The 23592-nt window shown below is 54.2% G+C and overlaps 2 protein-coding genes across 6 annotated transcripts in view; one reads left to right on the forward strand and one right to left on the reverse strand.

Annotated features, from left to right (window-relative positions):
- Nucleotides 1–13546, forward strand: part of Dlec1 (DLEC1 cilia and flagella associated protein) — a 46408-nt gene extending 32862 nt beyond the window's left edge. The window contains exons 20-37 of one of the 5 annotated variants that reach the window (XM_076917599.1): nt 248–401; nt 946–1056; nt 2377–2507; nt 2963–3142; nt 3298–3368; nt 3800–3951; nt 4486–4604; nt 5066–5136; nt 7855–8057; nt 8139–8249; nt 8330–8455; nt 8562–8656; nt 8837–8921; nt 9126–9329; nt 11336–11497; nt 12359–12512; nt 12735–12858; nt 12944–13546. In XM_076917599.1, the coding sequence (XP_076773714.1) occupies nt 248–401; nt 946–1056; nt 2377–2507; nt 2963–3142; nt 3298–3368; nt 3800–3951; nt 4486–4604; nt 5066–5136; nt 7855–8057; nt 8139–8249; nt 8330–8455; nt 8562–8656; nt 8837–8921; nt 9126–9329; nt 11336–11497; nt 12359–12512; nt 12735–12858; nt 12944–13067 (2377 nt within the window). In that variant the 3' untranslated portion in view covers nt 13068–13546. Of the gene's footprint in view, nt 1–247; nt 402–945; nt 1057–2376; nt 2508–2962; nt 3143–3297; nt 3369–3799; nt 3952–4485; nt 4605–5065; nt 5137–7854; nt 8058–8138; nt 8250–8329; nt 8456–8561; nt 8657–8836; nt 8922–9125; nt 9418–11335; nt 11498–12358; nt 12594–12734; nt 12859–12943 lie in introns of those variants that run through there. The other 4 variants (XM_076917601.1, XM_076917600.1, XM_076917602.1 and 1 more) reach the window with 4 other exon arrangements.
- Nucleotides 13347–22726, reverse strand: Acaa1 (acetyl-CoA acyltransferase 1). The gene is made up of 12 exons (XM_034484464.2): nt 22496–22726; nt 22262–22355; nt 21412–21469; nt 19534–19613; nt 19253–19295; nt 17217–17315; nt 16231–16311; nt 14891–15081; nt 14578–14757; nt 14259–14314; nt 14029–14174; nt 13347–13709 (listed from the first exon to the last, which is right to left on the reverse strand). Exons 1-12 carry the CDS (start codon nt 22664–22666, stop codon nt 13634–13636), a joined length of 1275 nt encoding a protein of 424 aa, XP_034340355.1. The 5' UTR covers nt 22667–22726; the 3' UTR covers nt 13347–13633.
- Nucleotides 22727–23592: the final 866 nt, after the last annotated feature.

The following is a 23592-nucleotide window of genomic DNA, read 5'->3' on the forward strand; positions in this document are numbered from 1 at the left end:
CTGTGAACTCACAGTGATCCACCTATCTCTGCCTCTGGGATTGTAAAATGTGCATACAAACTCTTTTGTTGTTGGTTGTGGTGGTTTGGTTTGCTTTGGTTTTTTGTTTGTTTCTTTTGTTTTCTATTGTATCAATAGATTCCTCAGGGCTTTCTGCAAAGGCACCCTCATGCCATTTTATAAATTGGGCGAGTTTTGTTTTTTTTCCCTTTCTGATCCACGTGCCATATGCTTCCCTGTGTTTCAGCTACATTCCTGTGTATGCTGAGGTGCAGCAGCCTCACGTGTATCTGCAGAGCAGCCACGTTGAGTTCAGCAACCTCTACCTGGGTGTGCCCACAAAGTCAAGGACCACGCTTGTCAATGGCACACTCCTGCCCACCCGGTTCCACTGGGGCAAGGTGACTGAGCCTTAAGGAGCAGCAGCTGAGATGTGTGTGGCCCCACCCCTTGAATGACCACCCTCTAGGATAAATGTCCAGTCTCCTTCCCTCCCAAAGCCTGTTGCTCCATTCACTGTTCACAGCAAAGTGTGGGTTGTCAACAAGCAATTCATCCCGCCTGACCTTTCATGGCTCCATCGTTAAGAAATTCTAGTTCCCTGGTGAACGTAGCTGGGACCTCCAGCTGGTCCACACAGCTGTTGGGAGCCTGCTCATGGCAATGTCCCTGTGGTTGACACTGGAACTTGCTCTGAGCACCATGAGAGAAACCTCAGAGGTGGCTTGCCTTCTGCTGTCCAGCACAGCCGGTTGCCCAGTTTGTCCAGGGAAATCCATGGCGGACAGTGAATCTATCCAGGCTTGGGGAGAAGAGAAGGCTCTATGTGATGGTTGCTGTTGTTGAAGCACCCAGCCCTGTCCAGCTTGCTGGGTCAGCAGTCTGTGTAGACCCTACTCTATCTGGTAGCCTCACAAGACAATAAGCCTGTCCTGTGTCTTCCAGCTCCTGGGGGCTCAAGCAGACTTGTGCAAAATGACAGTCTCTCCCAGACGTGGCCTACTGGGTCCCAGTGAAGAGCTCCAGCTCAGCTTGGAGTTGACAGCCCACACAGAGGTGAGTAAGGCACCCTGGAAGTGTCTAGTGTCTGGAAGGCACCCTGTCTAACCATTGGTACCTGTGCTTCCTGGGAGGCCAACCGCACACCCTGCTCCTGCTCCTCATGAGTGGGCAAGCCATTTAATATATGTCCTTTCACTCTGGACCCACTGTCTGAGGCCACAAGGGTAGAGAGCCCAGTAGAGGCTCAGACGTGCCACAGCTGACCACACTGTCACTTCCTCTGCCTTTCTCTAGGCAACTCTCTGTGACCTCAGATAGCCCAGTTGTCCAGCTTTCCCCAGGGTAAAGCCATTGTTCAAGGGAGGCACTGTTCTGGGTGCTACAGAGGGAGGCCAACAGGTGGCTAGCATCTTTATAGGAGAGGCTCAGATTGTCCCTGGAGTATCCCATAGGGATGCCATCACAGTGGGACATGTTCAGTGCTTGGGTGTTGTTGGCCATCTCTTTTCGAATCTTCTGGGAAGAGAAGCATCCTCGACTCCTTAAAAGGGAAAGGTTTCTGTTTTCTTTTTTTTTTCTTTTTATCATTTTGTTTGTTTGTTTGTTGTGGGTGTGCATGCAGGAGTGTGTGCACACATACCACCACATGTGGGGGTCAGAAGCCAACTTTCAGAGACTTAAAGGCCCAACCCCTCGATCCTCAATGGCAGACATGAGGCCAACAGGCTTTCTTACACAGCTGAGCCTGGTGCCAGGGTGCCAGACACATAGGTCCAGGCGGAACACCTTCCTGCTGCCCATCAAACAGCACCGACTGCTCTCTGCTCTCCTCCGGAAGCCGCTCTGAGGACCCTCCTGCCTTAGTTACTTCTCTCACCATTGTTACAAAAGCAACTTAAGGAGAAGTCTGTTTACATTGTTCACAGTTTGAGGATGCAGGGCATCCTGGTGGGGAGCCTGGTCACATCACATCTGCAAACAGGAAGCAGAGAGAGATGAATGCAGGTGTTCAGCTCAGTTCTTTACGGTTATTCTAGGACTTTCTCCCATGGTACGGTATGCCCTGTCTCCTTCACGGGCATGCTAAAACATCTGTTTCCATGGTGATTTTAAACCCCTTCAAATTTACAGCAAAGATTAACCATTCTACCTTCCTGTGGATATATACAGATATATAGGGCAGATACAAGTATATATCCATGATATATGTGTCAGCCTCTAAGGGGCTTGTCTGGACTGGCAGGATGGCTCACTGAAGGCTCTGAAGGAGCCTTCCACTCTTAGGGAGAAGGCAAGGCCTTCATGTTGAGTTACTTATAGCTCATCTTCTGAGGCCTCAGACCTGAAGCAGACCTGTGGATCCACTTCCTGCAGGAAAAGCTGACCGACTTGGTTCTCCCTTGTCACGTGTCTGGCATGGAGAAGCCGCTGGCCCTGGGCATCTCTGGGAAGCCCCTGGGACTGCAGGTGACCATCTCGATATCTGTAGTGGAATCTGATGGAAGGTGAGTCCAGGGTAGGGGCAGTCACATGGGGGGCCAGCACTGCACAATGGTACCAGCCCCGACTCTTCCTGAACGAACTCCCATAGCATAGAGAAGGCTCCCAAGTTGTCACAGGCCTCACTATCTCTACAGAAACCCTTCCGCCCCACCCTATTTGTGTCTATACACACTTTGAGGCAGTAGATGACAGGGATTCTCTGCAGGTTTCCCCACATGGGGCCAAGCAACTTGGAAGCATTCCTTTCTCACTTCACTGGGGGGGGGCAAATTATACAGTTTGAGTATGCCTCTGGCACTGTGAATTGGCGAGAAGCTCGGGCCTTGGGTCTAGTGCTCCATGAGGGGGAAATCAGGAATTAAGTTGGGTTTCAGTACTACTCCCCCACCCTACCCAGTATGGCTCTCCGAATGGGAGCAAGGGTGGAGGGTAACATAGCGCCCATGGCATGGGACAGCACCTCTGCCAGCAGTGCACCGGAGGAGCTGCGCTTGCACTTTGGCTCGAAGGTGCCACTGAGGACCCCGGTGATTCGCCAAATCATCCTGACAAACTGCTCCCCGATACAGACCCCTTTCAACCTCATATTTGAGTACTTCGGGAGCTCCCAGGACAGCCTGGACAAAAAGACCACTGTGTGAGCCTCAGTCTCTCCCTGGGGCATTTCCCAGGGTGTATACGGTGGGGTATCCTCACTGGGCCATCGTGTGGCTTGGAAGGCTGCCACAGGCTATGGCTCAGGGTGTGGGAGGGACTGACCGCTTCAATACTGTCCTCTCTCTCTGTGTGAAGCCCTGATGTACCTCCTGCCCTGCTAAAGACGGCACGCATCCAGGAGCACCTGGCCAAGAAGGAAAGGCTGGGTAAGAGGCACCAACATGGCAAAAGTCGGGCCCAAGCCATGGGCAGAGTCAGGTTTGACATGGCCTTCTGAGGATGTGGGCCAGCGCCTGCCAAGGAGGGAAGTGGGGACCAGAGACTCCCTCTCAGTGTATCCTCAGCAAAATCCCCAAAGATAGCAAAGCTTTCCCCTGCCAGGGCCTGAGTTGTGTATAGGACATGGTTTTGGTTTGGGTTGGTGGCAGCTTGACTTCAGAGGAGGTACAGAGCATGGGCAAGCAGGGTCAGCCCGAGCCGGCTGCCTGACTGAGGAAAGGTTGTGCAGCCTGAGCTGGCCGCCTGACTGAGGAGCGGTTATGCAGTGGCTCTCTACCAGGGCCAAGCTTTACTAACCCCTGGGGATTTACTCACTCTCAGTCCAGGGCCCTGACCCTCCACATTCTGTCCTCCCCAGATTTTGTGGAGAGTATGTTATCTCACAGGAAGGGAGCTGCTTTCTTACCTCACATCTCCCAGGGCATGCTGGGAGCCTACCAGCAGCTGAGTATTGACATCACAGGCTGTGCCAACATGTGGGGCGAGTACTGGGATGAACTCTTCTGCATGGTGAGGATATGGGTGTGGGCACACCATTCCTAGTCTCCTCTCTGCCAGCTGTGGGTCTCAGCCTCTCCAGGCACAGCTGCTGCCAGGTGCTGCCCGCTCACATCTGCCACCGTTCTGCGGTCAAGGCTAAGATGCTTCAGATGGGAGAGCCCCCCCACCCCCCATGTAGCAGAGCCTTCTGGATCCCCATGCTGTACAGGGCAGGCTAGAAAGAACAGTGTGGAGTAACGAGGCAGTAACAGCTACCCAGCCCCCTCACCCTGACCCAGATCTCTGCAATTCATCATTTGCTAGCCAGTCTAGTCACACAGATGCAGTCTTTAACAAACTAAAAGATACAGTAATTTGAACAAAGACACCATAAGAGGGAAGAGGCCCAGAGGCTAGTAGATCAGTAGAGGTAGCAGGGATATGAGGGAAAGAAAGGGCAGTCAGGAGCTAGTGGCGAAGTAGCCCAGGCTAGTTGGGCAAGTAGAAGCTTTGCCTGACAGAAATGCAGAGGCTCTCACTCACCATGAGCTGGTGTGTTTGCAGGTGGGAAACCTGCCAGTAACTGTCATCCCCGTGTACATGGCCGTGGTGGGCTGTCCTATCAGTGCCCTGAGGAATACGTGCTACAGTGTGGCCCCATTCCAGAAGCAGCCTATCACCAGGTGCCCAACCTCAGCCCTGTCTCTGATCCCCAATGCTCTCCCCCCCCCACACACACACACCAGAACCTTCTGGCTGCCAATCTGGGCTGCCTGTGCCAGCTCCTGGTTTTCCAGCTGCCCATCTTAGAGAAGAGTAGCCTCAGGGGGCATGGCTGACATCTGTGTGTCTCTGAGCTTTGTTTGGGGCAGGTGGGTGGGCAGAGTGCGAGCCAAGGTAGCCCCAGACCCCAGGGCTGACACAGATAAACTGGAATTTATCTGATGACCCCAGCTGGGCAGAATGTCAGAGCAGAGGGTGACGTGACCTTTTGTCTGACTCTCTGCAGCCCTGGGTCTTGGTGTTACTGGGACAAGGACAGATAGCTGATGCCTCTCTGACCTGAGTCCCACCCAGCATCCTGCCTCCCAAGGTGACAGAGTCTGTAAGGGGTATGCTAGCTAAGGGTGCTCTTTGCCTCCAGGTTTGGGACCCAGATCTCTGGAGGAGAGACAGTCACCAGAACTCTCCGTCTATATAACTCCAGTCACTGTGGTGAGTTTGCTCACATGATGGCCGAGGGGGGTGTGTCTGGCAGGGAGAGAATATGCCTTGAGAGAGCTGACAGCCATGAATAGGACCCAACGAGTCTAAGTGGCCTGTGGCTCTTGAGACAAACTAGAATAGAAAGGTGACACCTATGCCAGGCCAGGGTTGAAAGAGAGGTGACTCCCTCCTAGAGAATGGGACTCATCCTCACTTAACTTTGTCACCAGGGTCACACTGTTCCCAGGGACAGATGCTTCCAAAGGCCCCTCTTCTCATCCCTTCAGCCAACAGTATCTGAGCTATGCACACATCAGCTGCTATGTAAGGGGTTGGGGATACTGAGAGAACAGTACAAAGGGTCTCATGCCTGGGGGGTTCCATTCCGAGGGTAGTGTGACCAGGTGCTGGGGGTTTCTGAGGAGCCTCTGGAGTGAAGGGGGCCATTTGATGATTAAGGGAGAGTTCTGAGGAGTTTCCTCAGAAGCCAGAGGTGTAAACAACCTGGGTCATTCTGAGGAAGGCACGGCCAGAGGTGAGGAGCAGGGCTCTGGGATCTGCTCCTCAGGGCATCCACATGTTTCTGGAGCTGTATCTCTGTCTTCACAGTCAGTGTCTTGAAATCAGGACACAGTGACCACCACAGTTGCGTGTTGTATTTTCAGCTGCTTTATTAGATGCACTTGTGAGCATCTTCTCTTGTCCCCACCTAGGCTGTTCCTTGTTGGCCCCTTAAGGCCATCACTCTTAGGAGCCCCCCCCCCCCCCCCCCCCCCCCCGCCTAATATGAACACTGCTATCTGGGGTATCTCTTACTGTCACCGACTCGCCAACACTCTGATGTGATATTTTTGTTTGTTTGTTTACTTGTTTTTTTAAACAGATATTGCCTACATTTATTTGTAAAAACAGCATAGGACACTGGTCATCTGCATAGTGTGTGGGTAGGTGTGTCAGTGTGTCACAGCAGTCCATCTGTCTTCATGTTGGCAGGAGCCTTTTCTATGGGGCCCTCACAGGGGCCTGGGCACCTTTGGGAGCCTGGGCTGGAGCTGAAGCCTGGACCTTAGCTGGAGCTGCAGCCTCTGCCTTGGTCTGAACCTTGGGCTTTGGTTGGCAGAACCTACGACCCTTGGCCATGTAGCTTCAAATCCGTTTCCCGAGCTTGGGGTGAGCGATGAGAGCCAGGCGGCTGAGTTTGCAGCTGGGGTCCTTTGGCATCTTGGGCCTGATGGCCTGAGGCTTCACAGGGGCCTTGACGGCTTCTGCGCGAGCACTCACTGCCTTTGCGTTGGCCTGCATCTTCTTCAGGCCTTTCTTGTTGTGCTTCTTGGCAAAGCACATGTTCCTCGGGAACTTGGGATCAACCCCCTTAAGAGATCCGTATCTTTGTGACCGGGGTTTCTGTTGCCATTTCTGTGCCATTTGCAGGACTGGTTGTACGTGGTGTGTGCTTGGACTTGGCCATGTCTGCGCGGTAACCCACGGCTCCCGCAGCGCCTGGGACCGGAAGGGAAAAGACTGTTAACTTGTTTTTAAGTTTTAAAATTAAGTCGGTCATGCGTGACAGAGGAGTGTGGAGGGCAGAGGTCAATTTTCAGGAGTCTGTCCTCTCCTGTTATGTGTGGTTTTGGTAAACAACAGAACGCTAAGCTTTGGAAAATCTCAAGATGACCTTGTCTGTGGGGTTTTGTGGTTGGTTGTGTGGTTGTAAGGAGTCAGCTGAGGGTGTCACCCATGCTAGACCAGCGCTCGGCCCATGACTGTCTCTCTGACATTCTCCCTCTCTCTCCATTTAGTGACAAGGTCTCACTAAGTTGCTAATGCTGCCCTTGAACTCACTCAGGACAGACTTGAACTTGGGATTCTCCTGCCACTTCTTTCCAAGTAGCTGGGACCACAGACCTGTGTCATGAGCCCTGCTGGCCTCTGGGCATTCTCTCTGGCTTCCATTCTCCCTTGTGGTTTCCTCTCCACTTAAGCTCTCTCCACACTGTCCCAGTCCTCCAGACTCAGGATATGAAGGTTCCTGGTGACCCTGCTAGGAGGCAGACACCAGGTGATAGACAGGAGAGACAAGATCAAGGGCTTTGGGTGTATCGTGAGGCATCCCCCAATGCTAGGACCCACACCTGACTTTGTAGATCAAACTCTAGTCCTTGTGTGTACACACGGTTGATTTCTGTTACTGTGACAAAACACCATGAAAAGGAGAATCAACTTGGGGAGAGAAGGGTTTATTTGGCTTACAGTCCATCACCGAAGGAAGGCAGGAACTGAAGCAGAGACTATGGGGGAGTGCTGCCTGCCAGCTTGCTCCTCCTGGCTTATTCAGCTTGCGGCCTTACATAACCCAGGACCACCCGCCCAGAGATGACGTTGCCCGTAATGGGCTGGGTCCTCCCACCTCAAACATTTATTAAGAAAATGTTCCATTGACATGCCTACAGGCCAGACTGATGGAGGCAACTTCTCAACTGAGGTCCCATCTTCCCAAGCAACTCTAGTCTGGGACAGGTTGACAAAACCTAGCCAGCACACACAGCAAGCACTCAACTGAGCCATCTTCCCATCCCCCGTGAACTTCTCTCTAAAAAAAACGGTAGCGGTAGCGCCACAAAAATAGCGAGGAACCCTCCCCCCCCCCGACCATGGGTGTGGGAGAATAGGGAGGTTGAGGTCGGAAAGAGCCCACCCACCCTTCTTTCTCCTCCATGGCTGCCCCAGACATCCGCCTGGACTGGCAGACCTATATCCCAGAAGAAAATGAGGACCGGCTGCTGGAGCTGCTAGTGTTTTACGGGCCACCCTTCCCACTGCGGGATCAAGATGGGAATGAGATCGTGTACCCCGAGACCTCGGAGGCCAGCTTGCCAGGGTCCCCATGTCCCTCCAATGTGTCAGTGTCTAGCTACACTTTCCCCTCACTGGTAAGCGAGAGTACAGGGTATGGTGAGGTGTGGCCCAGGTCTCCTGGGCCCACGTGAGCCACAGGGTCTCGTTGATAATAGGGCAGCCACAGTTGTGGCACCAGGGCCGAAGAGCAAATCATCTCTGTCATCCTGCAGGGGCACAACGCCGTGCCCTCTGACCACATATACCATGTCAGCCCCCAGCAGGTGGTGAGTATGTGGGGGTAGGAGTTCTCGCGTGGAGCTGCCTTGGCCTGCCAGTGAACATGAGGCTACTGTATTCTTGTCAGGTCATCCCAGCTTTAGACTACAGGACCATCTACATATTCTTCACGCCCACTGTGCTTGGCCCCGGTGTTATGCACAAGGTGGGGTATGCCGGCTATGCCCTGGGCTTCATGAGCTTGGATAAGGAGGTGAGCCTTCCTACCTGGGCCGAAGGGACCATGGCCACCCCCTCTCCCCTGGGAGCCCCATTGCCCACTCAGCCCAGGGACCAACATGATGGACTGGCCTCTGCAGACAGACAGACAGATTCCAGGTCGAATGCAACGCCTTCAGGACTTTGCTGTGGGCCCCCTGAGACTGGATCTGAATGGTTACGTGAGACATGCACAGTAAGGCCACTGGATCTCCCTCCCCTGCCCCTGTCCTCTTGAGAGAAGAAACTTATTTCCCTGGTGTAGTTCTCAGAGCCAAAGGACGGGAACAGAAGGGAGGCAGGGACAACAGGCACAGGAAGGAGACACTGTTGGGCCCAGATCCTGGTGGCCTGAGCAGTGTCTGTCACTGGGCAGGCTGCATGCCGAGCTGGACAACAGTGGCTACTTGGAATTCTGGTGCCAGGCCAGCGACCTCATCCCCCAAAATCCCTGCACTGGGGTAAGTATGCTGTCAGCCTGAACCAATCAAAGGACAGGTACCTCCCATGTGCCTGTGGGTCCTTCTAGGGTACAGGTCTTTCAAGTCCTGAGTCCCTTTCCCAGAGTCATGAGCCTCAGGAGTAGGAGGAGACATGTCATGTGATATGCCATGCCAGTCACACTCTGCCCCCCCCCCCCGCCCTGCCACCTCTGTGGCCTCCAGGTGCGGAGTGACTGGCTTACCATCCGCCATCTGAAACTGATCAACACCACGGAAATCCTATACCACTTTCGGGCCCAGGTCTCCAGGCCCTTCTCCGTTTCTAAAAGTGGGGCCATCTGGGACAACAGAGCCCCTCATCAGTGTGACGAGGAGACAGCCTCCTCAGGCCAGCAGCTGATGATCCGCCCACAGAAGAACATGCTGGTCAGTGCGGGGGGGGGGGGGGAGCGTCCCCCTCCTCCCCACTCCTAAGGCAACACACAGACACGTCCTGCTCACATCTGGGCACGAGGTACAAATGGACAGTCATAGGTGCATGCCCTCTGATACGTCCCTTTCAACATACAAAGTCCTTCTGCACAGGTTATACACAGACTCCCCAGTGTGTCCTCATGGTCCCACCACTGACGGCCTGGTAGAGGCCAGTGCACACTACCAAGCACCTCTGCTTCACACTATGTCCCCTTCCTTCTCATGTGCCCTTTGGCTCAAAGCTATATGCCATGGCTTAAGGCCACCCACGGTTGGATTGCCACGAGTGTAAGTAAACCCCTCAGAGCACAGGGTACATATGAGACTGGAGTTTTAAAAGTGATGTTGTCCGGGTGGACAGCAAGGCTGCAGACCCTCCCTCTCCCACCCCCACCTCCACCTTGCAAAGCCCTCTTCCTCCGTTCCTTGCAGCCCCTCACCCCTTCTGTTGGTGAGTTTTGGAGTTGCCCCTGAGTGCCTGCCTTACTCTGCATATCTTGGTTCATCTCGGCCACCTTCTCAATACAGTGAGATTTTGTTATAGCCACCATGTCCTGTCCCGTGTGGCACCTTCTCAATACAGTGAGATTTTGTTATAGCCACCATGTCCTGTCCCGTGTGGCACCTTCTCAATACAATGAGATTTTGTTATAGCCACCATGTCCTGTCCCGTGTGGCACCTTCTCAATACAGTGACCTTTTATTATAGCCACCATGTCCTGTCCCGTGTGGCACCTTCTCAATACAGTGACGTTTTATTATAGCCACCATGTCCTGTCCCGTGTGGCACCTTCTCAATACAGTGACGTTTTATTATAGCCACCATGTTCCTGTCCCGTGTGGCACCTTCTCAATACAGTGACATTTTATTATAGCCACCATATTCCTGTCCCGTGTGGCACCTTCTCAATACAGTGATGTTTTATTATAGCCACCATGTTCCTGTCCCGTGTGGCACCTTCTCAATACAGTGACGTTTTATTATAGCCACCATGTTCCTGTCCCCCATGTGGCACCTTCTCAATACAGTGACGTTTTATTATAGCCACCATGTTCCTGTCCCGTGTGGCACCTTCTCAATACAGTGACGTTTTATTATAGCCACCATGTTCCTGTCCCGTGTGGCACCTTCTCAATACAGTGACATTTTATTATAGCCACCATGTCCTGTCCCGTGTGGCACCTTCTCAATACAGTGACATTTTATTATAGCAGCCTTTCCTGCCAGCCAGAGCTCTGAACTCACCAAGCCCCAAGGGTGACTTCTGACCTGTCGGTGTTGCCTCCTTACCTCCTCCTGGCCCTAGACAATGGCCTCCAAGCCTGGGAACACCAGCCCTCAGAATACTTGCAACAGGCACATGCTCCCAGGCCTGCCTCCTCACCCTGTGAAAGTCATGTAGCAAATGCCTCGGCTGAGTCTGATGAGCTACCACGGAGCTGACTTCAGGGCCAGGAGCCCAAGGCCCACTTTATTTAGGTCTCCTCTGTACTGTTTGCAGCCCAGGTCCCGTTTCCACAGCCCAGCTCCCCACAGCAGCCAGAGGCACTGTGAAAAGCTGCCTGGATGCCCTATTTCAGACCCTAACCGGGCCCTCATGTCCTCCGGGTAAAAACAGTTTTTCATTGGCATGTCCACACAACCTCAGCCCAGGGCGTGCTCATGCTGGGTGAAAAAGGCATTTCCTTATTCTGTCCCCTCTGGTAGCCGCCTGGGGATAAGGAAGGCTGACCTCTGCTGACCAGGTACTAGGCACACAGCCGGTGTGTGCAGGCAATGAGGACAAATGCCCCACGAGGGGGCGCTGCTGAGCTATGAGCTGGGCAGTTGAGCCACTCTGGTCTCCACAGGCCCCATAAGCTAGGGGCTGAACAGCTAGGTCCTGGTTGGACCAGAGGGGCTGTAGGAGAGACACCTGCTTAAGCAACAGAGTGACCCTGAGTCCACATGTATGCAGGTGGATGTGTCCTTCTCACTATCCCTGGAACTGCTCTCCTACCAGAAGCTCTCAGCCGACCAGATGTTGCCTGGAGTGGAAATTCAGGAGAGTGAGAACGGGGAGAGAAAGATGGTTTTCACACAGAATCTGCTCCTGGGCTTCACCAACCATACTGTTCAGGCATGTTCTAGGCTGCCCCTGCCTCTCTCACTCCACGCCCCCTGGGGAGGAAGATGGTGCCCTGCCCCGAGGATAAGGGACTGGAAGGGGAAATCCAGGGTGCTCCTCCGAAGAGGTGACAGGTGAAGCCTGCTTCCTGTTTAATTAATGTTTGGTGAAAATGGAGAGACCTAGGGTGTGGCCTTATTGGTAGGCACGGGGAGCACCCAAGGAAGAGGTGAGGGACACTACTCGGCTCCTGTAGGGCTTTGGGTATCAGACTGAGTGGCGCTGACCAGGTCACACACGGGTCGGTGTGGGGCTGAGGGAGTCAGAATGTCTAGCTGGGGATGCAGTTGAGGATAGACCCGGTGAGATGCCAGGAAGACCAGGAGTCAAACAGAGTCGTGGAGCCCTGCAGCCAGAAACCCGGGCAGCAGCCCAGCTGGAGACCTGGGCGGCAGCCAGGGCCAAAGAGAAGTCACCCATGGCAGTACCCAAGTGACTCGTGGTCTTCTGAGGGGCCTCTGGCCACTTGGCTCAGGGTCTAATGAGTTGAGGGGTGTGCCTTGGACCCCCTAGGAGGAAAGAGACAAGGAAGGAGGTCAGATGGCTGACTGACCTATTGAGACTGGGAGCCGAGCACACAGCTTCATGGGAGAGGCTGGCATAGATGCTGAGGGGGTCCTTCTGGTCATGCCGGATTCCACCTGCCCCTCTGGCTTTGGTGGCAGTGCCAACCCCCTGCTGCCCCTAGCTCTGTTCAAAAGTATCCATACTCGGGGGAGGTGGGGTCCCATGTCCCAGGACCCCAGTTCAGAACACCACCCCAGTGGGCAAGGTGGCCTCGCCCTTCACTGAGTCACTGGCTTGGGCTCCCAGGAGGTGCCCCTGCGAGCCTTCGTGACCCTGCCAGCCCTGCAGCTCTCCACCAGCTGGGTGGATTTTGGGACCTGTTTCGTGAACCAGCAGCACACTCGGGAGGTCTACCTGATGAACCTGAGCAGCTGCCTCAGCTACTGGACGGTGCTGATGGGTACGCTGGGCCTCCCATATGCTGCTGTTCCTTGACGGGACTGAGCAAGACCCCGAGGACGGGCAGCTGAGTCCTGTCCAGGTAGACTGGCTCTCTAGGGCTGGTGGCACCTGACACTTCTGGAGTCCACTGTCATCCAGTTCCTGGTTGCCCTGCCCTGGGTTGCTGGCGGTGCCGGAGGTGCACCTGAGAGGCTCGTCTGATCCTTTCTTCATGGTGTAGGACAGGAGGAACCAGCCAGGGAGGATCGTGCATTTGGGGTCTTCCCAGGCAGTGGACTGCTGAAGGCCCGAGCCACCAATGCACCCCCAACTTCCACCCAGATTCAGGTGTTCTTCAACCCTAGGTAAGAGCTGCCTTCTGCCTCGGGGCACCACCCATAGGCCTGAGCACCAGCTGGGACCACCAAAGTTCATCTATCCCTCCCTCAGGAGCAGCCTCCGGTATGAGTCCACACTGGTGGTGGAAGGCATGCTGAGCGAGAAGCCCTGTCTCCTGAGGCTGCGGGGTCAAGGCTCTTATGACGAGAGATACATGAAACTCCATGAGTTCTGAGGCTCTGTAGTCCTCAGGCCCAGCCCCAGCTGAGGACAACAATCTGGCTCAGGGTTGAGGGGCAGGCTGAACAGGGACACAGGCTACGGGGCTGGAAGCCCTCCTAGGATGGGGGATCTCCTTCCAGGGTGTGGTGTGAGCCAGGCCCTGCGTGACAGGTCTCAGCGCTAACAAGCACAGGCTGCTACTAACAGATCAGGTATGACAGTCACTACAAAGATTCCAACGGATTTCAACGAAACAAGAGCTGGACCTTGAGTGAAATGACTGCAACCAAGATCAGATAACACACGTTTACTACGCTCATCATACCCGCCACTCATGAGGCCACTGTCCAAAGAAATATACATTGTCCTGTGGTCAAGCGTGGCGTGAGCTGTCTTTGGTTCATCTGAGAGGACCGGATTAGATGCCCCAGTGCCACTTGTACACATATAGCAATCACATTTTCTAAATTAAAGTGCCGTGACACACCCCTCCTCTGCTGAGTGTCCCACATGATGGCTTCTGTAGCGTCCGTCTCCGGACACCACTGCAGGAATCTGGGTAGTGTCTGCAGCCAGGCTTCAGTTCCCAGGGTATTCAAAGACGGCAGCAGCTCCCATCCCTGTCCCGATGCACATGGACACCACGCCATAAGCCCTGAGGAAAAGGACCAGCGTTGGCTCGCACAGCCAGACCCCAACCCATGCTCCCACCAGGCAGAGCTGCGGCAGCAAGGGCTCATGGGCAGAGTCAAAGCCGGCAGAGCAGACCTGTGGGAACTGAGTCCCAGACAGACACACACCCAGGTGGCAGACACCTGGTTATGCTGCTTTTGAAGCAAGGCTTCTGAAAGACAGGTGTCACCCCTCCATTCCCAGTTCAGAACACCCGTGTGTGTGCTCACCTCCCCAAGCCCCAGCTATCACACACCCCAGCTCAAATAACCCCCACAACAGCCCACAGGGAGCAGCCTTACCGTCTGCCACGACGCTTCAGCTCATTGAGCAGAGTGACAACCTGCCTTGCTCCCGTGCAGCCCAGGGGGTGGCCCAGGGCTATTGCACCCCCCAGGGGGTTCACCTTCTCGGCAGGAATTCCTAGCTTCTCTACACAGTAGAGGGCCTGGAAGGAGCCAGAGAAGGTGCTAAAGTCCCATCTGCTCTGAACTGCTGGACTAATCCATCCCACCATAACACCCAGGCTCACCTGACTTGCAAAGGCCTCATTGATCTCAAAGATGTCTATGTCATCCACAGTCAGCCCTGTAGACAAGATTTGGATCAGAGCTGACAGTTATGAGCGGGACTCTAAATCTCCTTGGGCTCAGTCCCAAGGACAGCTCTAGTGGTCTACTGTGCATGCCAGGTGAGTGGGTTCCTAGTAGTAGGTTAGAGAGGTCTTGGATGTGGGGTGCTAGCCTGACTCACCTTCATTGCAGAGCACCCACAAGGTCAAACCCAGCACTCCCCAGTCCCAGATACAGGTTATGAAGGATCCAAGCCCGGGGGAGAAGGAGCCATCTCACCTGCTTTCTGCAAGGCCACAGGGATGGCATAGGCAGGTCCGATGCCCATGATGTCAGGAGGAACCCCGACCACTGCATAGGACCTCAGGACTCCAAGGATAGGGAGGCCCAACTCTTCAGCCTTGGACCTCCGGGCCAGCAGGACAGCAGCTGCTCCATCACTCACCTGACTGGAGTTTCCTAGGGGAGGAAGGTTGTGATGAGGCCTAGCCAAGGAGAGCCAGAGCCCCCACCATCACCTTCCCAGGTGGCATGGTCAGCTCCAGGTCTCAGAGTGGGGCACACTACTGCCATCGGCCTGACCCACACTCACCAGCCGTGGTAGAGCCTCCATTCTTGAAGACAGGCTTCAGCTTGGCCAGGCCCTCCATGGTGGTGCTGGGGTGGACACCCTCATCCTGAGACACGGTGATGGTTTTCTTGTCACCCTTATCATCAAGGACAGTGGTTGTCACAGGCACAATCTCAGCACGGAAGCATCCTCTGCTCTGGGCTCTTGCTGCCCTGTCAGCACCATGGACAGCGAGAGTCAGGCCCTAGTCTCTTCCTGCCTGCCTCTGGTCTTTGCTAACTCAGGAAGGTTGTGCCACCAGGGAGTGTTCTGTTTCTGTTGGAGCTCTCAGTGACTGCTAAGATTCCTCAGACACTGCCTTCCTCAGGGAGGGAAAGCTGTGCTCAAAGCTCTCCTGGCCTCATCGTCAGCTCCTGATTTTCACAGTTTGGAGTTGCTCATCCCAGTCAACAGCAGGGAGTTCAGAGGTGCTACTGTCTCCGCACTCCTTATTCCCTGGCTGCTAAGCCTGCTCTGTGGTCTTTTCCACAATGAGGCTGGAACCTTGGGAATGTTTGATTCTTCAAGGCTCATGTTTGACTGCTAAAGATACAATTTCAGCTGGGCGGTGGTGGCACACGCCTTTAATCCCAGCACTTGGGAGGCAGAGGCAGGCAGACTTCTGAGTTCGGGGCCAGCCTGGTCTACAGGCTCCCCATCTTCAATTTAAAAAGCGAAGTGCACCTCCTGGACAATTTTCTGGTTCACACACTGTTGACACACAAAGCATGTCAGGATGAGCAAAACAAGTAGGCGGAGCCATTCCAGTGGGCAGGGGCACACGGCTGCCAGTGAAAGCACACTGCTGGCCAACTCTAAAAGGTGAGGCCACCTGGCTTACATTTTATCCCTCCCTTTGTTCTCAACCCATGACCTGAATGGCCATCCTGCCCTTCCATTCCCCACAGGCTCGAGGCTCTGGTTTTCTCGGTTGGTGGCCTCAGGCCACCATTCCAAACCCAGGTCTTCATCTCATGCTAGAAGAATAAGGTCTTAGCACCACTGACCCCACACTCCAAGCTTAAGGATCACCAGTGACCTCCATGTCTGGTCAAAACTGGGTCCTTTTTCTTATGTCCCAAGAAGCAGAGTAGAGGAGGAGCTGAGGCCCAGCTAGGGAGAGGACACTCCCTAGGGAGACAGACCTCAGTGAACAGTTAAAGCAGACTGAGAAGACCCACCCCACATTGCTGCTGCAGAACCTTTCCACCTGCCAGCTAGAGCCACGAGGCTAGTCAACACCTTAGGGTCACAGTGAGAGCCCCAGCTCAGGCCATTTCCAGCCCCACCCTTAGCCCACCCCCACCCACCCCGACACTCACTTCTGCTGGGAGGCCAGTGCGAAATCATCCTGTTTCTGCCTTGAAATGCCAAACCGCTCAGCCATGTTCTCCGAGGTTATCCTAGTGCACACACAGGAAAGCAGAGGCTGTGGGTCTGCTGGCCTGAGGGCCAGGGCCACGCTGAAGGACAATGCTTGCCCCTATGGGGGTCCACATCAGAGACAGAGCTTCCAGCCCATGCCCCAGGGACTCCTGGCTCATCATGAATACTGAGCGCCCATGTCCACAGATGCTCAAAGACTCACACCTCAAAGAGGGAAGAGCAGCCTGAACGTGGGGGCCTTCAGAAGGAATTGTCCCCCGGGTGTGTCATCTCTGCCCATAAGAAAGGGCAGGAGGATGGTGGGAACACTACCTGGCCCCAGTTTCTCCTGTGGCTTCCAGGCTACCCTTGAGACACACAGGACGTGGAGAAAGCCAGGTCAGCCTAGAGTTCTCATACAGTGAGTCTCCGAGAATCCCTTGCCCTTGGATACAATGAGGAGAGCTCACAGACATGGCTGCAGAACTAAAGCACTGGAGAGATGGAAAAGACTTCCCACAAGGTATCTCACAGGCCTGAGTCCTCCCCTGCAAGGACAAGAAACCAAGCTCCCCATGTACACAACTGTTGAGGCCTCCCAAGGCTTTAGGGATTGCTCACACTGCCTTCCCTGAGACACAGTAATATAGAGTGAACTTCATTTGGAAATTTGTGGAGTCAGAGAGTGAATGTGGTGTGTGTGTGTGTGTGTGTGTGTGTGTGTGTGTGTGTGTGTGTGTGTGTGTTTGCAGGGATGGGAGGCCTCAGGAAAGTAAAATCAAGGACAGCATCAATCTCATATCCAGTTCCTGTTGAGCATATGACAGCCAGAGGAAGAAGAGGAAGCTAAGTACTGTCAGCCAGAGAAGAAAATATCCTGGTGTCTGGTCAAGGACAGGCAGAACCATGAGTGGTACATACACAGCTTCCTGTGAACACTTACCCCATAGGAATCAGGCAGTCTCTGGCTTTCTCACTCTCCAGCAGGCGGGAAGAAATATTCCCAGGGTTCTCTCTCTCAGACAGGGACATGGACTCCACCCTGAAGAGGAGGAAGAAGAGGAGTGAGCTCTAGGCTCTAGTAGGAAGCCCCAGGGACAGCCAGTTGTGCGGCAAGTGCTAGGGAAGAAAGATCCAGGGAGCCCTTGGGGAGTGAGGTAAGCTCTCTAGGAAGCCTGAGAAGGCCCATGAGGCAGGTGGAGGTTACAAGACAGCCGAGCCTTCTCTCCCTCAAGCATAGGACCCAGCACTTTACCAGACACACTCCCAGTGCTGGTGCAGAAAACTGGCAGTCCCCAGGCACAGCCTTCTGGTACCCACCCCTCAGCACTGGACAAATGCTCAGAGCTGGGCCAAGCTCTCAGGAATATCAAAGTCAAAGGGGGAAAGGAGAAATTTAAAACCAGCACAGAGTTAACGTCAATCAAAGAGAGACCTGACTGGAACAGACAAGGAGGAAGGCCAGGTCTCAGAAAGGGTGTGTGGGTGGGGGTGAAGCGTCAAGACAACAGCAGATGACCTTAAGAGTTTTGCCTTCCTCTAGCTCTAGCTTGACGTCTTTTACAGCATAAAATGCCTTCACACAGTGTCACCACAGGGCACAGACCCCATGGAGCCAGCTGACCCTCCTGTAACCATCACAGAGCTGCCATAGGTGTCCCTTATAAAGATGAGGACAGTAGGGTCTGAGTGGTAGGGAATGTCCTTGGTTGTCCAACCTAGACCACACCTAGGCATCTAGATCAGCCTCAGCTAAGGGATGGTCAGGTCGTGCTGTGGGCATCCTATAGATCCACCTGCTCTGTTTCCAGCACGAGGGTCCTCAAGCTGATTGGGTCCAGACTCCCTCGAGGAACTTAGGGATCCCCAGCCATTCCCCTTCAGCCACATCTGCTGCCCTCACTGTGACACAATGAACAGCAATGGCCAGGCTGGCTGTGACCCTTTGCCACCACAGTCCTCATCTGTGGACTTGGGTTGTCTTCCTAATGGCATGCAGGTCAGGGCAACATGGTGCAGGCAGCCAGGACCTGACCTTAGGGCTGCAATGCTTCCTATCAAAAGCTATTCTATAGAACTGACTGCTAGCTCTGAAGCCTCCCAAGGCCTCCCCTTCACTGTCTTTCCAGCTTTGGATAACCTCAAGTCTAGGTCCTAGCACCCTGGGGTGCAGTCTAGGTGGTAACGGTGAACAGATACCCAGCAGTCTGTCCCTCAGAATGCGGATGTACCCGAGTGCCAGACTGGTGGCAAGAGAATGGCTGAGGAGAAAAGTTGTACAATGAAAGCTGTTCCTGCGGTGCTGGAGAGACTGCTCAGACGTTAAGTGCACTGACCGCTCTTCCCGAGGTCCTGAGTTCAATTCCCAGCAACCACATCGTGGCTCACAACCATGTGCAATGAGATCAAATGCCCTCTTCCAATGTCTCTGAAGACAGCTACAATGTATTCACATTCTATCTATCTATCTATCTATCTATCTATCTATCTATCTATCTATCTATCTATCTATCTATCTATTAAAAAGTTGTCCCTGACTTTCCGATGGCTCCCAACCTAAGATCCTCTTGTCTCACTAGCTGGGACGGACAGGCAGGAGCCACAGTGCTCTGCTCCGTATGTCTCTGGGTTTAGAGAACCAACACTGATATTCCTTTCTCTACAGGCAAAGAGAACACACAAGCGAGTGCCCTGGGGGCACTGTAGTGCTTTCTCAACATGCTTGCCTACGTGTTCCACCCTGGCAGTTCCCAGGGCACCTTAGAGACCAACTCCCCTTCCTGCTTGTGCTGAGACTGGAGCATTCCTGAGCAGCCCAGCACTTGGGCCACTCCTACACACATTTCTGGAAGCCCAGCCTATTCAGCTGTCTTAGTGGGCAGAGAGAATCCTGGAATCATGGCCCCTCAGAACTGAGGAGAGAAAAATTAGTTTGATTATTGCATTGGTTAATAAGGTCCGGCAGGAAGGTGATCTTACCCACAGGCCATGCCAATGTCATAAGACCCATTTCTGATGCCACCTGCAACAAAAGTACTTCATAACCATCCTTGGCCGGGGTGGGTCTGCCCTGGAGCAGCAAAGCCCACTCCCTCCCTGTTCTCGGGGTACACACAACAAAGCCTCATAGAAGACCCAGGAGCACCCAAAAAGGCTTGGGGTGCGACAGTATGTGTTCCTCCACTCTTTCTGCCTAGGGTCCTGAAGGTCAAGGACCAAGGTCAGGGTACACTCATGGGCATCCAACAGTCACAACTTACCAGCAATGTTGGCCACCGCCTGCAGCCCTGATGAACACTGTCTGTTGACTGTAGACAAAGGTACAGTCTCTGGGATGCCGCTGGAACAGAGGGGGAGATGGCGGTCAGCCCTGGATGATGTGTGGCCAGCCCTGGATGTGTGGCCAGCCCTGGGCGTGACCCTGTCTCATGGAAAGCAGGGCCCACCGGAATGCTCGGCCCCATGAGAGCCCCAGCAGTGTGCGTAGAAATCAGGACATCAGGCAACTCCCACTGGAGCAGATCCATAATGAGAATGAGAGCAGCTACTGTGCAGACCTGTCGCCACAATTACTACCCAGAGTCCCCAAGCACATTCTCATCTGTCCCATGGTTCTCAACACAGACATGGAAGCCTGTTGTGGGCCACAGACAACCTCCTTCCTTTGCCATGAAGACTCTGCAATGAAAATCATTCATGTCTATGGCTCTCTGAGGACAAGTAAGCCTGCTGCTAGCCTAAGACACGGCAGGAGCATTCCAACACTGGGCTACCATTCACCCCCACCTCGACCTTTCTAGTAGACACAGAATTAGTCCAATGTGTCCAGTTTTCTCCTCTGTGGAGTGTTTCCCCACTCCACATGTTCATCCTTCAACCCCTTGATCTCGGGCTCCCTGGGTTCAGCCATTAAAATTATAGGAGCTACCTTCCAAGGTGGCATACAGGCCTTGGCCAACGTGGCTAAGCACTAGGAGCCTCCCAGAACCTTGACTGACATTCTGAGAACACCAGAGGGTGAACACACAGGAATTAAGATGGTTCTGGTGTGTAGGTAAACCGGAGACTCCCTGAACTGCTGCTCCAAGCCAGGTTCTGAAGGGGCACCCAGGAGGACGGCTCTCCAGACTGGAATTTCTCCTAGGTTCCCTAATTTCTGGTTACCACTCTCTATGCATCAAGTTTCTCCTAAACAGCCTCCAAACGTGAGGTTGCACCTGAGAGGGGCTGAGGGGCTGACAGTACTGCGCCTCATCGAATGCCCAACCATAATACAGAGGAAGATGTGTGGGAAGGCCACATCACATGACACATCACATGACAGAGGGGTCACTCATTTGAAGCCCGAGGGTTTGAGGAACGTGAGAACAAAGGGTAAGAGGATATTTGAGCAGGTTTTAGCCAGGACAGGGAGAGCAGACAGAAACCCTTCATGGGGACAGAATGCGCAGAGGGGGCATGGAGGCAGATAGCCCTGATACAGTCAATTTGGGGAAGCCAGTTGGAGATGAGAGTACTGTTAATCTGGAGAGGGACAGGGAGACTCTGAACCTCAGGCTAAGTCTAACCCTTGCCAGTTCCCAGAGGTTCTGTTTGTCTGCTTGTTGTTTGTCTGTCTGTTCCTGATCTGTCACTAGCAAGTTTGCGGAAGGACTGAGGGAAAAAGAGTTCTCAGGCTTCACATAGAAATGAATGAACCACTGCTTCTCCATGAGGGGAAGCAAAGACTATCAGGTCTCCTCCCCCTGGGTTCCTGTGCGGGGTGCCACCCCAGTCCCAAGCTGCCAATGACTGGATGAGCCTGGACTTCACAAGTGCTCAGCTGAGAATGGAAGCAGACACTGCTTAGTGTGGCCACGAGATTATTTACACTCTAAAGGGTATGCGATAAGTTGGCTTTGTTTAAAAGTTAAGCCACAGAGAAGCTCTGACTCAGTCCCCAAGTCCTGGATGCCTTGGCCATGGGCCCAGGGACACGCCCCTCTAAATAGAGAAAAAGTTCATGAGAGGTCAGGTCAGTGGACTCTAGTTGCCTCAATCTTCATTCAACCTGATCTTCCACCATACACAGATGCATCCCCAGTGCCAGGACCTTCAGCGGTCATGGTGGACAAGCCAGCTGGAGCCGGAGAGATTACCTCAGGAACTGGGCAATGCGTGCCATGAAGGCTCCCGCCCCGGGCTGAAGCACATTGCCTGTGGACAGAAGAGCCATCACTCAGTGCCGGTTGGAGTCCCGCCCGAGGCCTAAAGTAAAATAAGCCCCAGAAAGGAGCCATTCCAGATCTCCCCAAGAATCACAGTCTCCGGAGAGAGGTTCATGTGAGGCTGTGGGGGCTCAGAATCTGGGGAATGGGGAGCCAGCTACCCAACAGCCTGTCAGCCAGTAGTACAGTGCTGGAGGGCCATCACTTGCCAAGGCATGCTTCTCTAAATCCCATGCTTGGGTAGGGCCTGCTTGCCTGGTAACAGGAGAGACTAGGGTAAGAGACACAGTGCAAAGCCTGAAAAGCTGAGGGAAGCGGGGCTGCGGGCGGGCGAGGGACGTGAGAGTCTGCAACTCCTGCATCGTTGCAGGGAGGAGGAACAGGCTGGCACCTTGGGACAAAACCGTGTCCTACACTACGTTATAGCTCAGGGAAAGAGAAGGGGTTAGGGCAGGGTGGGGTGAACCCATCTGCACCTGTAACCCGGGACAGGATGTCCGTGTAGGTAGACAACTGCGTTTTCCCACCTCCTGGAGTCTCCAGGAACATCTGGGCTTTAGAGCATCACCGAGGGGCGCTCCCGCTTTCCAGCTCCTCTCAGTTGGCAGAGGTGCCACGAGGGGGCGCCCAAGGGTCTAGGCTTGAGACTGGCCATCAGGAGCAGTCCCTTCAGACCGGTGTGGTCCAGAGCCTTCCCACTCACATCTGTGAGGTAGGACACCGAACCCGGGAAGAAAGAGGGCGGGGTAAGGGCAGGTGCCGGACCCGCAGGGGAGCTCACCCACGGAGATGTCTCCCAGCTGCTCAGGCTTTAGCTTCACGTCCTGGAGAACCGCGGTCAACACGGCCGACAGAAGCTCGTCGGGGGTGGTGTCCTGCAGGACGAGGCGCAGCAGCGGTGAGCCCAGCTCCCGCATTCCCACCTGGGGACCTTGGGGTCACCGGACCCCCGTGGGCAGGATCCCCACCCACGCTGACCACCTTCTGCTCCCCTCGGCCGCCTGAGGGGCCTCACCTTGAAGCCGCCGCGGCTGGCGCGGCCGATGGGGGTGCGCCGTCCGTGCACCACCACCACGTCGGAGGCCGAGGCCTGCGGGAAGCCAGCGGAGCAGGGCGCAGCTTGCAGCGCGGAGCTCGACTCGGGCCGGCCGGCCAAGTGGCCCAGCACTACCTGCAGCCGATGCATCGCGGAGGCGGTGGATCCCACAGATTTGCCTGGCCTCTCTCTGGGCGCTGACCCGGAGAATAAAAGGCACCGCTTGCACAGGGCAGAGCCAATTGGAGCCTTAAATTTTTCATAAGTCCCGCCTACCCATTCTGCAGCCAATCAGAAGGAAAGTCTTCCTGAGTCCACCCCACCACCACCACCTCCCAGCTTCTCAAAGCAGGTCATCGAACTTCAAAATCTCTCCCTCTTAAACTCATCCATATACACCTGTGATGGTGCAAGTGGGTACTGCGCAAGTTCAAGGCCAGTCTGGGCTACAAAATAAGCTATTTTTTTTCAAATATAATTAAAAAAAAGTCTGTGCACATTTTTGAGTTTCTTCCAGAAGTGTAAACAGGAACTTTCTTGCAATCCACACTGCAGGCAGGACATCAAAGTCCTCTGGGTTTCTGAACATGAACCAGGATACGCTCTTCTAAAGATGGCCATTGTGCACTAACAGACAAGAGGCAGGAGGTTCTGGGGCCATGGCAACAGCTTTACACGGCCGATGGAGATAGAGGTCCTGAATCTGATTCCTGTTCTATTTGGCTCTCGCCTCTCCTGGGTCCCTGGGCCCAAGCTGGATGCTTGTGTACTTGAGATTCCCAGTCGTAGTCTCGGGCAGCTTACTGGCCAGAAGAACCCATTTTATCAAGGCACTGAAGTGGTTCAACGGTCTCTGAGAGTGTCCCACAGGTCTTGACACCTCTGTATGCCTGTTTGAGATACCCACATTAGTGTTGGACACCCCTGCAGCCCCCACTCCCCTTGCCCCTTGGCAGAGATGTCTGCCAAGGCAAAGGACCCTGCAGTGTGCCTGATACATTAGCTGATCAATGGCTTTCTGTTGAGTAAATGAATCGGGGCTCCAGGAATCTAGAATGTGTTACCAACCTGAAAGA

This window comes from Arvicanthis niloticus, chromosome 21 (genome assembly GCF_011762505.2).
Source record: "Arvicanthis niloticus isolate mArvNil1 chromosome 21, mArvNil1.pat.X, whole genome shotgun sequence".
NCBI lineage: Eukaryota > Metazoa > Chordata > Mammalia > Rodentia > Muridae > Arvicanthis > Arvicanthis niloticus.